This window comes from Acipenser ruthenus, chromosome 60 (genome assembly GCF_902713425.1).
Source record: "Acipenser ruthenus chromosome 60, fAciRut3.2 maternal haplotype, whole genome shotgun sequence".
Classification (NCBI taxonomy): Eukaryota; Metazoa; Chordata; class Actinopteri; order Acipenseriformes; family Acipenseridae; genus Acipenser; species Acipenser ruthenus.
In genome coordinates this window covers 4,233,645-4,246,728 of record NC_081248.1, presented here as the reverse complement: position 1 = coordinate 4,246,728, position 13,084 = coordinate 4,233,645, and the positions used below count along the sequence as shown (strand labels likewise).

The 13,084-nt window shown below is 43.7% G+C and overlaps 1 protein-coding gene across 2 annotated transcripts; it reads right to left on the bottom strand.

Annotated features, from left to right (window-relative positions):
- Positions 1-721: 721 nt before the first annotated feature.
- On the bottom strand, positions 722-11,236 carry LOC117966788 (E3 ubiquitin-protein ligase TRIM47-like). Of its 2 annotated transcripts, none has more exons than XR_009320421.1 (5): positions 10,599-11,236; positions 8,051-8,649; positions 4,027-4,662; positions 1,737-2,358; positions 722-1,251 (listed from the first exon to the last, which is right to left on the bottom strand). XR_009320421.1 is itself a non-coding variant. In XM_059018582.1 (5 exons), the coding sequence occupies exons 2-4, from the start codon at positions 8,639-8,641 to the stop codon at positions 2,188-2,190; spliced, it is 1,398 nt and encodes a 465-aa protein (XP_058874565.1). In that variant the 5' UTR covers positions 8,642-8,649; positions 10,599-11,236; the 3' UTR covers positions 722-1,251; position 2,187. The 2 variants fall into 2 exon arrangements, 1 of the variants encoding a protein (XP_058874565.1); XM_059018582.1 differs by having other exon boundaries at positions 2,187-2,358.
- Between the last annotated feature and the right edge of the window lie 1,848 nt (positions 11,237-13,084).

The following is a 13,084-nucleotide window of genomic DNA, read 5'->3' as shown; positions in this document are numbered from 1 at the left end:
GAAACACACATGCACACTGCTACTCTGAACTGCAGCTCTATACAGACAGACACACACACAGAGACACGCACAGACACACTGCTACTCTGAACTGCAGCTCTATACAGACAGACACACACACAGAGACACGCACAGACACACTGCTGCTGTGAACTGCAGCTCTATACAGACAGACACACACAGAGAGACATGCACAGACACACTGCTACTCTGAACTGCAGCTCTATACAGACAGACACACACAGAGAGACATGCACAGACACACTGCTGCTGTGAACTGCAGCTCTATACAGACAGACACACACAGAGAGACATGCACAGACACACTGCTACTGTGAACTGCAGCTCTATACAGACACACAGAGAGACATGCACAGACACACTGCTGCTGTGAACTGCAGCTCTATACAGACAGACACACACAGAGAGACATGCACAGACACACTGCTGCTGTGAACTGCAGCTCTATACAGACAGACACACACAGAGAGACATGCACAGACACACTGCTACTCTGAACTGCAGCTCTATACAGACAGACACACACAGAGAGACATGCACAGACACACTGCTGCTGTGAACTGATATATTCTTGGCTGTTCAGGATTTTAAGATAAGCATACACATGAAAGGATGTCTCACACATAATATTCTATAAGGTGTGCATCACAAATGCAGGTCATGAATTTAACTTCCAAAAAATAAACGCAATGTTCCACAATTGCACACAAAAGCACTTTATTTAGAATAAAGGAAAGAGCTGATGTGACCACACTGGTCTGTATCGAAGCATCACAGGGTAAAACCTGGGCTCCCTTATACCCCAAAATGCACACAATTGCTCAATTGTTATAATCATTTACACAGGTTAATTAATCACAGCGATATTTCAATCAATTGTAAAGGAAAACAATGTCCAGGTCTTCGTATACAAATTATACAGACACCTCATTTTTACAAATGAATGTGTACCGGTGAAGCTAACCAAAAACATGAGGGGTGAAAAAGAGAGAGAAGCAAATTATAAAAAAAATCGAAATCTTACTTTTTGGAATGTAAAGATAAGCAACATATCAATGGTGGAAATTCTTCCTCTTTATTGAAAAAAATAAAGCAAAATAAAATATGAATCCATTTTCTGGTTTTCTGATATCCGTCCATCCATCGGACCCCTCTCAGCGTAAAGGCTTGAGAACCCTCTCTGCAAACCAGCGGACTGAGAATTCCTCTTTAGCATCATCGCTGTTGGTGCTGAGGCAGCGTGTTCACAGAGACAGAGAGAGAGAGAGAGAGAGAGAGAGAGAGAGAGAGAGAGAGAGAGAGAGAGAGAGAGAGAGAGAGAGAGAGAGAGAGAGAGAGAGAGAGAGAGAGAGAGAGAGAGAGAGAGAGAGAGAGAGAGAGAGAGAGAGAGAGAGAGAGAGAGAGAGAGAGAGAGACAGGGTGATTAGAAAGTAAGTAACCACATCAACACACCATATCTCACAAACGGTAGGACACAGCGGTGAAATTGCATGCGGTTGTTAAGGGCACCATGGACATGGAGATGCAAATGCAACAGTTACTAATTGTTGTCACTAGGTGGCGCCACCATGACCTACTTCTGATAATCACATAATAACTGTTCAATATGTGCTTCTCCATCAAACAGAATGAATTGAAAGTCAAACTATTTTTGTGTTGAGAACAGCGTCACACCTCACTCATTTTCACCCAGGGTGATCCAAACAGCGTCCCACCTCACTCAATTTCACCCAGGGTGTTCCAAACAGCGTCACACCTCACTCAATTTCACCCAGGGTGTTCCAAACAGCGTCACACCTCACTCAATTTCACCCAGGGTGTTCCAAACAGCGTCACACCTCACTCAATTTCACCCAGGGTGATCCAAACAGCGTCACACCTCACTCAATTTCACCCAGGGTGTTCCAAACAGCGTCCCACCTCACTCAATTTCACCCAGGGTGTTCCAAACAGCGTCACACCTCACTCAATTTCACCCAGGGTGTTCCAAACAGCGTCACACCTCACTCAATTTCACCCAGGGTGTTCCAAACAGCATCACACCTCACTCAATTTCACCCAGGGTGTTCCAAACAGCGTCACACCTCACTCAATTTCACCCAGGGTGTTCCAAACAGCGTCACACCTCACTCAATTTCACCAGGGTGTTCCAAACAGTGTCACACCTCACTCAATTTCACCCAGGGTGTTCTTGAGCTCTTTCAGGCTTTCTTCACTTTGGTCCGCCGCTTGTCTTAACATGTGGGCGGCCTCATTCCCTTGTTTTGCGGCCTGTTCCAGGGCAGCACTAACCAGGACCGTGATGTCAAATCCCAGCCCAACTACCGAGAAGACCAACTGTAGAGGAGACAAAAAAAACAACAGAGCCTCTTACAACCAGCAGGAACTCACTCTGCTGAACTACAAGCTTTTTTTATGACTATAAATGTATATTTCAGTTGTCACTAGAGCTGCACTTTTCAGATGTCAGTTTGATCCGATTTCAGTTTTTGCTGTTTTGACCAATGCAGTTTTTCTTTGACAGAAGAAGAATCATGAATTTGTGCTGCACACTGGATCCTCCTTACAGTCTCTACTCTGCTTCACTGGGGTGAAAAAGACTATCTTAATGATCAATATGATTATACAGTACTGCAGTTTAACATGGTGTCATTTAAACACATTGGGGGAGTTCACAATTCACTCCAAGGTGTCAATAGCACCATTTTTCAAAAAAAAAGAAAAATACCCCTTAATGTCACCAAACTAGAAGCAAACAACTCAAGTATATATGAGCCCTTAAATTGAATGACTCTGTCATACATTTTTAAAACATTATTTATGGATGCTGTTTAAATGTAATAAATATATTTATCAACAAATTGGTGTAAATATTATAAATATTTTGGAACTGAATAAAAATACATTAAAAATTAGTTTTTAATGTATTTTTCACTGAAATGTATAATGTGTTGTTGACCTTAGACATTGATTAAGCATTAAATCTCTCTCTCTCTCCCTATATATATAATTATACAGTACTTAAATTATATCAAACATTCAAAATCCTAAAAGGTATAGACAATGTCAACCCGGGGGACTTCTTTGACTTGAAAAAAGAAAAAAGGACCAGGGGTCATAAATGGAGATTAGATAAAGGGGCTTTCAGAACAGAAAATAGGAGGCACTTTTTTACACAGAGAATTGTGAGGGTCTGGAACCAACTCCCCAGTAATGTTGTTGAAGCCGACACCCTGGGATCCTTCAAGAAGCTGCTTGATGAGATTCTGGGATCAATAAGCTACTAACAACCAAACGAGCAAGATGGGCTGAATGGTCCCCTCTCGTTTGGAAACTTTCTTATGTTCTTATATATTTAATTGTATTGAAACATGTATTTAACTTTTTTAATGTGATATTAATCAAAATATTTATTATACAAAGCATTAGAACATAAGAAAGGTTACAGGCGAGAGGAGGCCATTCAGCCCATCTTGCTTGTTTTATATACCAGTATGCATTTGTCATACATGGATATTGCCAGAGCAGACTTGTGAAGGGTTGTGTGGAAACTGCGATTATTTGTTGATTATTGTAAATATTGGATTACTGTTTTTGTGATAATTGTTCAAGTTATTATTTTACGTGTTTATGGTTCATTTGGGAGTATTTCTGTGATTTGTTATTCATTGGTGAAAATCACCCTGAGAGGTGTGTGCGTCCGCAAGAGTGTGGAGGTGCCTGTGTGAGTGCGTGCGCTTGTGTCAGTGAGCGGTGAGTCACTGCTGTCAAATAGACTCTGTCAAATAAACACCTCTGGTGTTATCTAAAGATCAGAGCTGCTTCCCGTATTGATCCAAGATGATTTTAAGTGCCCTGCTCGTCTACAATATTGTTTGACAATATCAATGTTGGAAATTGAATATTTTTGGCATCACTGCAGTGGGATCTTAGTTGGGCAGGGTGATGACTGAAAAACAATCAGACACAACGAACAGATGCATGAGTTGTTCACAAACACCGTACCCTGGGCCCGCAGGCCGCTGTCTCGCCAGGCACGCTGATGGCCCTCATGTTCTTTGCCAGCTTGCCCATCAGGAAGGCCATCTTGTTCACGTTTCGCGCGGTCAGAAGGGTTGTACCAGCGAACAGCCCTGCGGAGACTAATCTTGTGAAGACGTGCTCCTTCCTGAGCGGCTCTGGGCTGTCGACACACCTTTGAGAGGCTGCGATCCTTTCGACCATCTTGTCCAGCTCCTTCATCAGCCTGACCACCTTTTTGGCGGCCTCCTTGTCGGTCTCTGTGATCTTCCTGGCGGTCTTCATGCAGTCGCTGGTCTTGAAGCTCTCTACTCTCTGCGCCACGCCCCATATGGCCGTCATAGCCGTCGTGACGGCCACGCCCCCAGCCACCGCCCCCAGCAGAGGCGCGCCCAGGCCTGCAGTGCACAACGCCGAAACAAAGGCCCCCACAGCGGCCAGACCCCTCACTTTGCGGCTGTAGTTGGCTTCTCGTCTCATCCTTTCCAGCTGCTGGGCGATGTACCGAAGCTGGCTGGCAGAGGCCTCTCGCTTGGGGATCCAGGCCTTGAGCGTGTCGTACGCCTGCTTCGCCAGCTGAACGCCCTCCTTCCACCACACACAAGAGTGCAGCTCCACCGCCTGCATCACCAGCAAAAGACACCGTGTCACAAACTTGTCTTGTTTTTAAAGATAGCGGAGCCAATTATTTTGTACGTTTTCTCCTCAACCAAATTTGGACCGAGATTTGGACTTTTTCAAATGAAGGTGAAAGAACGCTCACATTTGTCAGATTTAAAAGCTGCATTTAAATGCAGATTGTCTAAGACTGTTTTAATCATGGCGTTATCACAATATAGTGTAGTGAAGCACAGTGAAAGCATGGCGAGGCGTATACACTCATAGCAAATACACAGTAGAACACAGGAAAAGCAAGTCAATGTGTGGTAGAAATATAGGAGAAAGCACAGTGAAAGTACAACATTTCCATGCAAACTTACTCTGGTAAACTTGTGTCAGTGTAGAGAGGAGATAGAGAGAGAGATGGAGACGTCACCCTTATGAAAGTCCTATATCATTATTATGGTATTGTCATATAGCACAGTGCAGCACAGCATGGTGAGGCTTACTCAGTTGAACATAAGAAAGCTGTGATAGCAAGGTAAATGTGTGTTTAAAAAAAATTATATTAGTAAACCTGGTGAAAGTGTGAAATTATAATGCAGATTTACTATGGTGAACTTTTATAAGGGCTGGGACAGAGTCTCGCACAGAGACTCGCAGGGCAGCAGTGTGGAGTAGTGGTCAGGGCTCTGGACTCTTGACCGGAGGGTCGTGGGTTCAATCCCAGGTGGGGGGACACTGCTGTTGTACCCTTGAGCAAGGTACTTTACCTAGATTGCTCCAGTAAAAACCCAACTGTATAAATGGGGAATTGTATGTAAAAATAATGTGATATCTTGTAACAATTGTAAGTCGCCCTGGATAAGGACACAGTGTACAGAGATAGACACACACAGGGCTAGAGACAGACACACACAGTGCTAGAGATAGACACAGTGTACAGAGATAGACACACACAGTGCTAGAGATAGACACAGTGTACAGAGATCGACACACACAGTGCTAGAGATAGACACAGTGTACAGAGATAGACACACACAGTGCTAGAGATAGACACAGTGTACAGAGATAGACACACACAGTGCTAGAGATAGACACAGTGCTTAGAGATAGACACACACAGTGCTAGAGATACACACACAGTGCTAGAGATACACACACAGTGCTAGAGATAGACACAGTGTACAGAGATAGACACACACAGTGCTAGAGATAGACACAGTGTACAGAGATAGACACACACAGTGCTAGAGATAGACACAGTGTACAGAGATAGACACAGTGTACAGAGATAGACACACACAGTGCTAGAGATACACACACAGTGCTAGAGATAGACACAGTGTACAGAGATAGACACACACAGTGCTAGAGATAGACACAGTGTACAGAGATAGACACACACAGTGCTAGAGATAGACACAGTGTACAGAGATAGACACACACAGTGCTAGAGATAGACACAGTGTACAGAGATAGACACACACAGTGTACAGAGATAGACACAGTGTACAGAGATAGACACACACAGTGCTAGAGATAGACACGCACAGTGCTAGAGATAGACACAGTGTACAGAGATAGACACAGTGTACAGAGATAGACACACACAGTGCTAGAGATAGACACAGTGTACAGAGATAGACACACACAGTGCTAGAGATAGACACAGTGTACAGAGATAGACACACACAGTGCTAGAGATAGACACAGTGTACAGAGATAGACACACACAGTGCTAGAGATAGACACAGTGTACAGAGATAGACACACACAGTGCTAGAGATAGACACAGTGTACAGAGATAGACACACACAGTGCTAGAGATAGACACAGTGTACAGAGATAGACACACACAGTGCTAGAGATAGACACAGTGTACAGAGATAGACACACACAGTGCTAGAGATAGACACAGTGTACAGAGATAGACACACACAGTGCTAGAGATAGACACAGTGTACAGAGATAGACACACACAGTGCTAGAGATAGACACAGTGTACAGAGATAGACACACACAGCACTTAGAGATAGACACAGTGTACAGAGATAGACACACACAGTGCTTAGAGATAGACACAGTGTACAGAGATAGACACACACAGTGCTAGAGATAGACACAGTGTACAGAGATAGACACAGTGTACAGAGATAGACACACACAGTGCTAGAGATAGACACAGTGTACAGAGATAGACACACACAGTGCTAGAGATAGACACAGTGTACAGAGATAGACACACACAGCGCTAGAGATAGACACAGTGTACAGAGATAGACACACACAGTGCTAGAGATACACACACAGTGCTAGAGATAGACACAGTGTACAGAGATAGACACACACAGTGCTTAGAGATAGACACAGTGTACAGAGATAGACACACACAGTGCTAGAGATAGACACAGTGTACAGAGATAGACACACACAGTGCTAGAGATAGACACAGTGTACAGAGATAGACACACACAGTGCTAGAGATAGACACAGTGTACAGAGATAGACACACACAGTGCTAGAGATAGACACAGTGTACAGAGATAGACACACACAGTGCTAGAGATAGACACAGTGTACAGAGATAGACACACACAGTGCTAGAGATAGACACAGTGCTTAGATATGGACAGTATAGGGAGATAGACATGGTGTGGTGGGACAGACACAATGTAAAAGATAGATACAAAAAGGTTACATTTCTCTTGGAGTTTTGCTCCTGTAATAGAGATGAAAATCAGTACCCTCCCCGTGCCCCTGTCACCTGTGTGCTGGCTCTCTCTCTTCCTCAGGGGTGACTGTACAGTGGCTCCTGTAATAGAGTACCCTCCCCGTGCCCCTCTCACCTGTGTGCTGGCTCTCTCTTCCTCAGGGGTGACTGTACAGAGGCTCCTGTAATAGAGTACCCTCCCCGTGCCCCTCTCACCTGTGTGCTGGCTCTCTCATCCTCAGGGGTGACTGTACAGTGGCTCCTGTAATAGAGTACCCTCCCCGTGCCCCTCTCACCTGTGTGCTGGCTCTCTCATCCTCAGGGGTGACTGTACAGTGGCTCCTGTAATAGAGTACCCTCCCCGTGCCCCTCTCACCTGTGTGCTGGCTCTCTCATCCTCAGGGGTGACTGTACAGTGGCTCCTGTAATAGAGTACCCTCCCCGTGCCCCTCTCACCTGTGTGCTGGCTCTCTCATCCTCAGGGGTGACTGTACAGTGGCTCCTGTAATAGAGTACCCTCCCCGTGCCCCTCTCACCTGTGTGCTGGCTCTCTCATCCTCAGGGGTGACTGTACAGTGGCTCCTGTAATAGAGTACCCTCCCCGTGCCCCTCTCACCTGTGTGCTGGCTCTCTCATCCTCAGGGGTGACTGTACAGTGGCTCCTGTAATAGAGTGCCCTCCCCGTGCCCCTCTCACCTGTGTGCTGGCTCTCTCTTCCTCAGGGGTGACTGTACAGTGGCTCCTGTGTTTGGTGGCTGCACACAGCAGACACACAAAGCTCCAGTCCGTCCTACAGAACACCTCCAGAGGTCTGTGGTGCTGCTGGCACAGAGTCTGAATCAGATCTCCAGTGGCCTCCACCAGCTGGTGCCTCTTGAAAGACAAGACCGTGAAGTGAGGTTTGAGGTGCTCTGGGCAGTAGGAGGCGCTGCAAGTCAGACAGGATCTCACCGCTCCCAGTTTTCTCCCAGTGCAGAAGTCACAGGGCACGTGTCCAGTCCCAGTGAGACTGTGAGCGGAGAGAGAGGGGCTGAGTCCCGTCTGCTTCAGTCTCTCCACAACATCAGCCAAGACAAAGTTCTTTCTCAAGACGGGTTTAGGAGAGAAGTTGTGTCGGCACTGGGGGCAGCTGATGGCGCCTCTCTGCTCAGGTTGTTTCCAGTGGTAATCAATGCACTCCATGCAGTAACTGTGTCCACAGGGGAGGGTGACCGGATCCTTAAAAATCTCCAGACACACGGAGCAGCTGAACTGCTCCTCAGACACGGAAGTGATTGCTTCAGCCATTATGTGAACTGCCAGAGATGTAGACGAGAGAGAGAGAGAGAGAGAGAGAGAGAGAGAATCACTAGCACAGAGAGACTGCCACTATCACCAATGAGAGACACAGAAATGTTTAGTTCTGATGTTTTGTGTAATGCCAGAGCTGCAGACAGAAACTGCGAGAGGCAGAGGTTGATAACACAAGAAAACGAAACTCAGAGTGTGTGATTTCCTGGAATCACACGGGGCTGTGCTCTAGAGGGAGGGGCCTGGGCTTTGACAGGGCAGAGTGGAGGAGAGCAGAGTTAGTATGAACTAGATCTAGAGTTAGTGTCAGAGCAGAGAGCAGAGTTAATATGGACTGGATATAGAGTTAGTGTCACAGCAGAGAGCAGAGTTAATATGGACTGGATATAGAGTTAGCAGGGCTATAGGAGAGAGATGAGAAGAGGATATAGAGTTAGCAGGGCTATAGGGGAGAGATGAGAAGAGGATATAGAGTTAGCAGGGCTATAGGGGAGAGATGAGAAGAGGATATAGAGTTAGCAGGGCTATAGGACAGAGATGAGAAGAGGATATAGAGTTAGCAGGGCTATAGGACATATATGTTGAAAGATTGCACACTTGAGAAAGAATTGGAGATTGAGGGGAAGAAAACTGTCTCTCTATAAGAGACAGAGAGTGAAAGGAGCAATGGAAATGACTTTGTGAGAGACAGAGAAGTTGTCACCCTCCCAGAGAAACGGACTGTCAGGCCATGCAGGGCTCTCCTCTCACCCCTGACTCCTGTACTGTGCACGGACGCTCCATTCTCTCTAACCCCCTCTGTACTCTCTCATAGTCCCCTCTCCCACAGACACAATTCACCCAAGCATTTATCAGCCACGTGAAGGTTTGCCTTTTGTCTCAATGAAGTAATAAAGAGACCTAGTAAGCTTCACAATCTCAAAATTCACCCTTCAGTGTTTGTAAGTGTGTGTGTGTGCTTCAGTGTGCGCACGTCACAGTTTCTGTATGTGCGTGTGCGTGTGTGCGTGTGTGCTGATCTGCCAGTTTGCAAGTTCTGGAACAACCACAAACTATTGGTCTGGGGGAGGGAGGAGAAATTTTTATTATAAATAAAAATATATAAAAGATTCTGTTAGATAGATAGATAGATAGATAGATAGATAGATAGATAGATAGATAGATAGATAGATAACTAACTTTTGAAAAAAAAATTAAACAAATTGCTTCTCAGTACAGAAAAACACACCATCATATCATTACATACAATTTCAGGATTGATAAATTAATTACATCAGTAGGAGTAGAAAAAATAAATACAGCACTATATAATCATATACACAGTCAATTCACCTTCTTCAACAGCACAGAGGAAGCTGTGTGGTCCAGTGGTTAAAGAAAATGGTTTATAACCAGGAGGTCCCTGGTTCAAATCCCACTGACTCATTGTGTGACCCTGAGCAAGTCACTTCACCTCCTTGTGCTCCGTCTTTCGGGTGAGACGTAATTGTAAGTGACTCTGCAGCTGATGCATAGTTCACACACCCTAGTCTCTGTAAGTCGCCTTGGATAAAGGCGTCTGCTAAATAAACTAATAATAATAATAACAGAGGACATCTTTCACACACCAGGTTTGATCAAATAATGCTAGATTATGCGTTGCTTTATAAAAGTTAAAATCCAATTTAACACGACTTAAAACAAGCATTCTAAAACCACAGGATCCTGATTTAATAAGCCATTCATTGTATCCTCCCTGCTCTTTAAAATGGATAACTTGGCTTGTCCACAAATATAATTAGCTGGACAGTACACATTTTCTTTCTACAGTATTTAATACCAAAAATAAAAATTGCCCCTGTGAACTGCTTAACAACCAGAGTCTTTAAAAAGGGGGCTTTAATAAAACAATGAAAGTTTCTCTGTGTGAGCAGAAGGGGCACATGTCTGTCACCCCTGAGATAATTATACTCACAAAGGAATTTACAGCAATGATAGTATGTAGGATCCTCCAATGTAGATCCCCTGACCTTTTTGGCAATGGTGGCTTATGAGGCTTGGTGGTCTAGTGGTAGAGAAAGAGGCTTGTAGCCAGGAGGTTCTTGGTTCAAACCCCAGCTCAGCCACTGACTCACTGTGTGACCCTGAGGAAGTCACTTAACCTCCTTGTGCTCCATCCTGCGGCTGAGATGTTAAATCAATGTCCTAATGGAAGTGACAGTTCACAGCCTACCCTTCTTAAGCAAACACCCCTTTACAAAATCATTCTTGCACTTTCCCCAAAATAAGACAGCCACCCCTACACTGAAATGTGCGCAGTTACTAAAATAAATATCACTTTTCCAGTGTTTTCCCAATTTGACTGATTTGCCTTATCTATATGGGTTTCTTGCAGAAAGGTAACATCTAGCTCATGGTTTATTTTTAATAAGTTCAATAACGGGAGCCCTTTTAGGGGAGGTTCTGCACCATTAATATTTAAGCTCCCAATGTTTAACTGGCTCACTGAAAAACTGAAAAAGGAAAAACACTGATACCGAAAAACAAACAAGTAGACAGAAAAAAAAATACTAAAGGGACTAAACATATCCCACAATTCTTTACAACGTCCCGTCCCTGCCTATTGAAAGGAATTGTGGGATATGTGGGATCGAGGCATAGAAGCAAAGGCAGATTTCAAGGTTTTAAAACGACATTTCCCACAATTCTTTAAAACGTCCCGTCCCTGCCTATTGGCTGAGCGCCGCAGAGCGAGCAGGGGCGGCGCATTCAAATTTCAAACTGGACAGAGAGACACGGAGCACTTAGCTTATATGTTTTTAAGTTACTAACTGTCTCTGTTGAACCAAATACTGTTTTTTTTTTTTTTTTTTATAGGTATTTTTATTTTCATCGGCAGACGCGCTCTGGATGCAAGCACAGAGCTGACATGTCCTTTCCTAAAATCATATTTCAGTAGTTCGGGACAAACACCAATCACAAAATGTTTTAGCACAAATATTTATTGTAGAGAATGCGGAGTATGCGATTTAACAGAAAAGTATGCTGTATATACACATTCATTTGGCATCAACAATTGAATCTATTCAGTCTTGAACAAAGAAGACTACGCGGCGATCTGATTCAAACATTCAAAATCCTAAAAGGTATAGACAATGTCAACCCAGGGGACTTCTTTGACTTGAAAAAAGAAAAAAGTACCAGGGGTCATAAATGGAGATTAGATGAAGGGGCATTCAGAACAGAAAATAGGAGGCACTTTTTTACACAGAGAATTGTGAGGGTCTGGAACCAACTCCCCAGTAATGTTGTTGAAGCTGACACCCTGGGATCCTTCAAGAAGCTGCTTGATGAGATTCTGGGATCAATAAGCTACTAACAACCAAACGAGCAAGATGGGCTGAATGGCCTCCTCTCGTTTGGAAACTTTCTTATGTTCTTATGTTCAACCCTAACTTGGTTTGAGGGTTCGCTGCCTGGCCGGCTGGACGAGGCTGAGACCCCCATTTGATAAAACATAAAAACTGTTATTAAGAAAGGTGGAGATGGGGAGGTGGTGGGTTACGATGAAATCAAAACGCAACTGAGAGATCAGTGAAGCGGGTATTTATAGTGCTAACAATTTAATTAGCTAATGTGTAAATTGAATGATTCAATTTGGTGATTAATTATAAATTTCATTAAGCGAGGTTTCGGGTAAATATAGAAAGAAAAAAGGCTGTGTATATTTTAGCACTAGTACAAGAAGACCATGTACGGAATTAAAATGAATGGACTATAGAACAATTCTTTTTTTGTAACAATTGAATTGGTTTAAAAGCAAACACGATTATCCATAAACTAATGTTCACAGAAAATAAATATAAAAAGAGAATTTCGACAAAAGCTGCCTTGAAGCGCTGTCGCTGCTGATGGGTCGTTTCTACGCGCTTTGAAAAGGGAGTCTCGTCTTCCAGAATATTATAATCAGATATTCTGTGTGCTTTTGAAGGCGTGGATTTCCAGAACAACTTTCTTGTTGAAGGCCGTCAAAAGAGGAGGAGCGGGTGCTTACAGCATATGCAAATTGTTTAATTTCACACGAGAAGATGAATATGTTCAACTTATAAAACAAAACAAACCAAAAAAAAAATCATAATGGATCCAGTTCAAGGTTTAAAACATGAGAGATCAATAGCAATGTCTTTGGGGGAAAAAATCAGTTTATTGGACAAATAGTATAAAATAGACAAAACAAAACAATAGACATAATTATTATTATTATTATTATTTATTTCTTAGCAGACGCCCTTATCCAGGGCGGCTTACAATTGTTACAAGATATCACATTATACATTATTTCACATTATTCTTGCATACAGTGTGGAGTAGTGGTTAGGGCTCTGGACTCTTGACCGGAGGGTTGTGGGTTCAATCCCCAATGGGGGACACTGCTGTTGTACCCTTGAGCAAGGTACTTTA

What these genes read in the sequence shown, in the direction of transcription:
- LOC117966788 (XM_059018582.1), bottom strand. Translation starts at nt 8,641, where the DNA reads ATGGCTGAAGCAATCACTTCCGTGTCTGAGGAGCAGTTCAGCTGCTCC. An exon ending in AAGAGAGAGCCAGCACACAG is followed by an intron (nt 4,663 to 8,050) that starts GTGAGAGGGGCA and finishes CTGGTGATGCAG; the next exon opens with GCGGTGGAGCTGCACTCTTG. An exon ending in CAGCGGCCTGCGGGCCCAGG is followed by an intron (nt 2,359 to 4,026) that starts GTACGGTGTTTG and finishes TCTCCTCTACAG; the next exon opens with TTGGTCTTCTCGGTAGTTGG.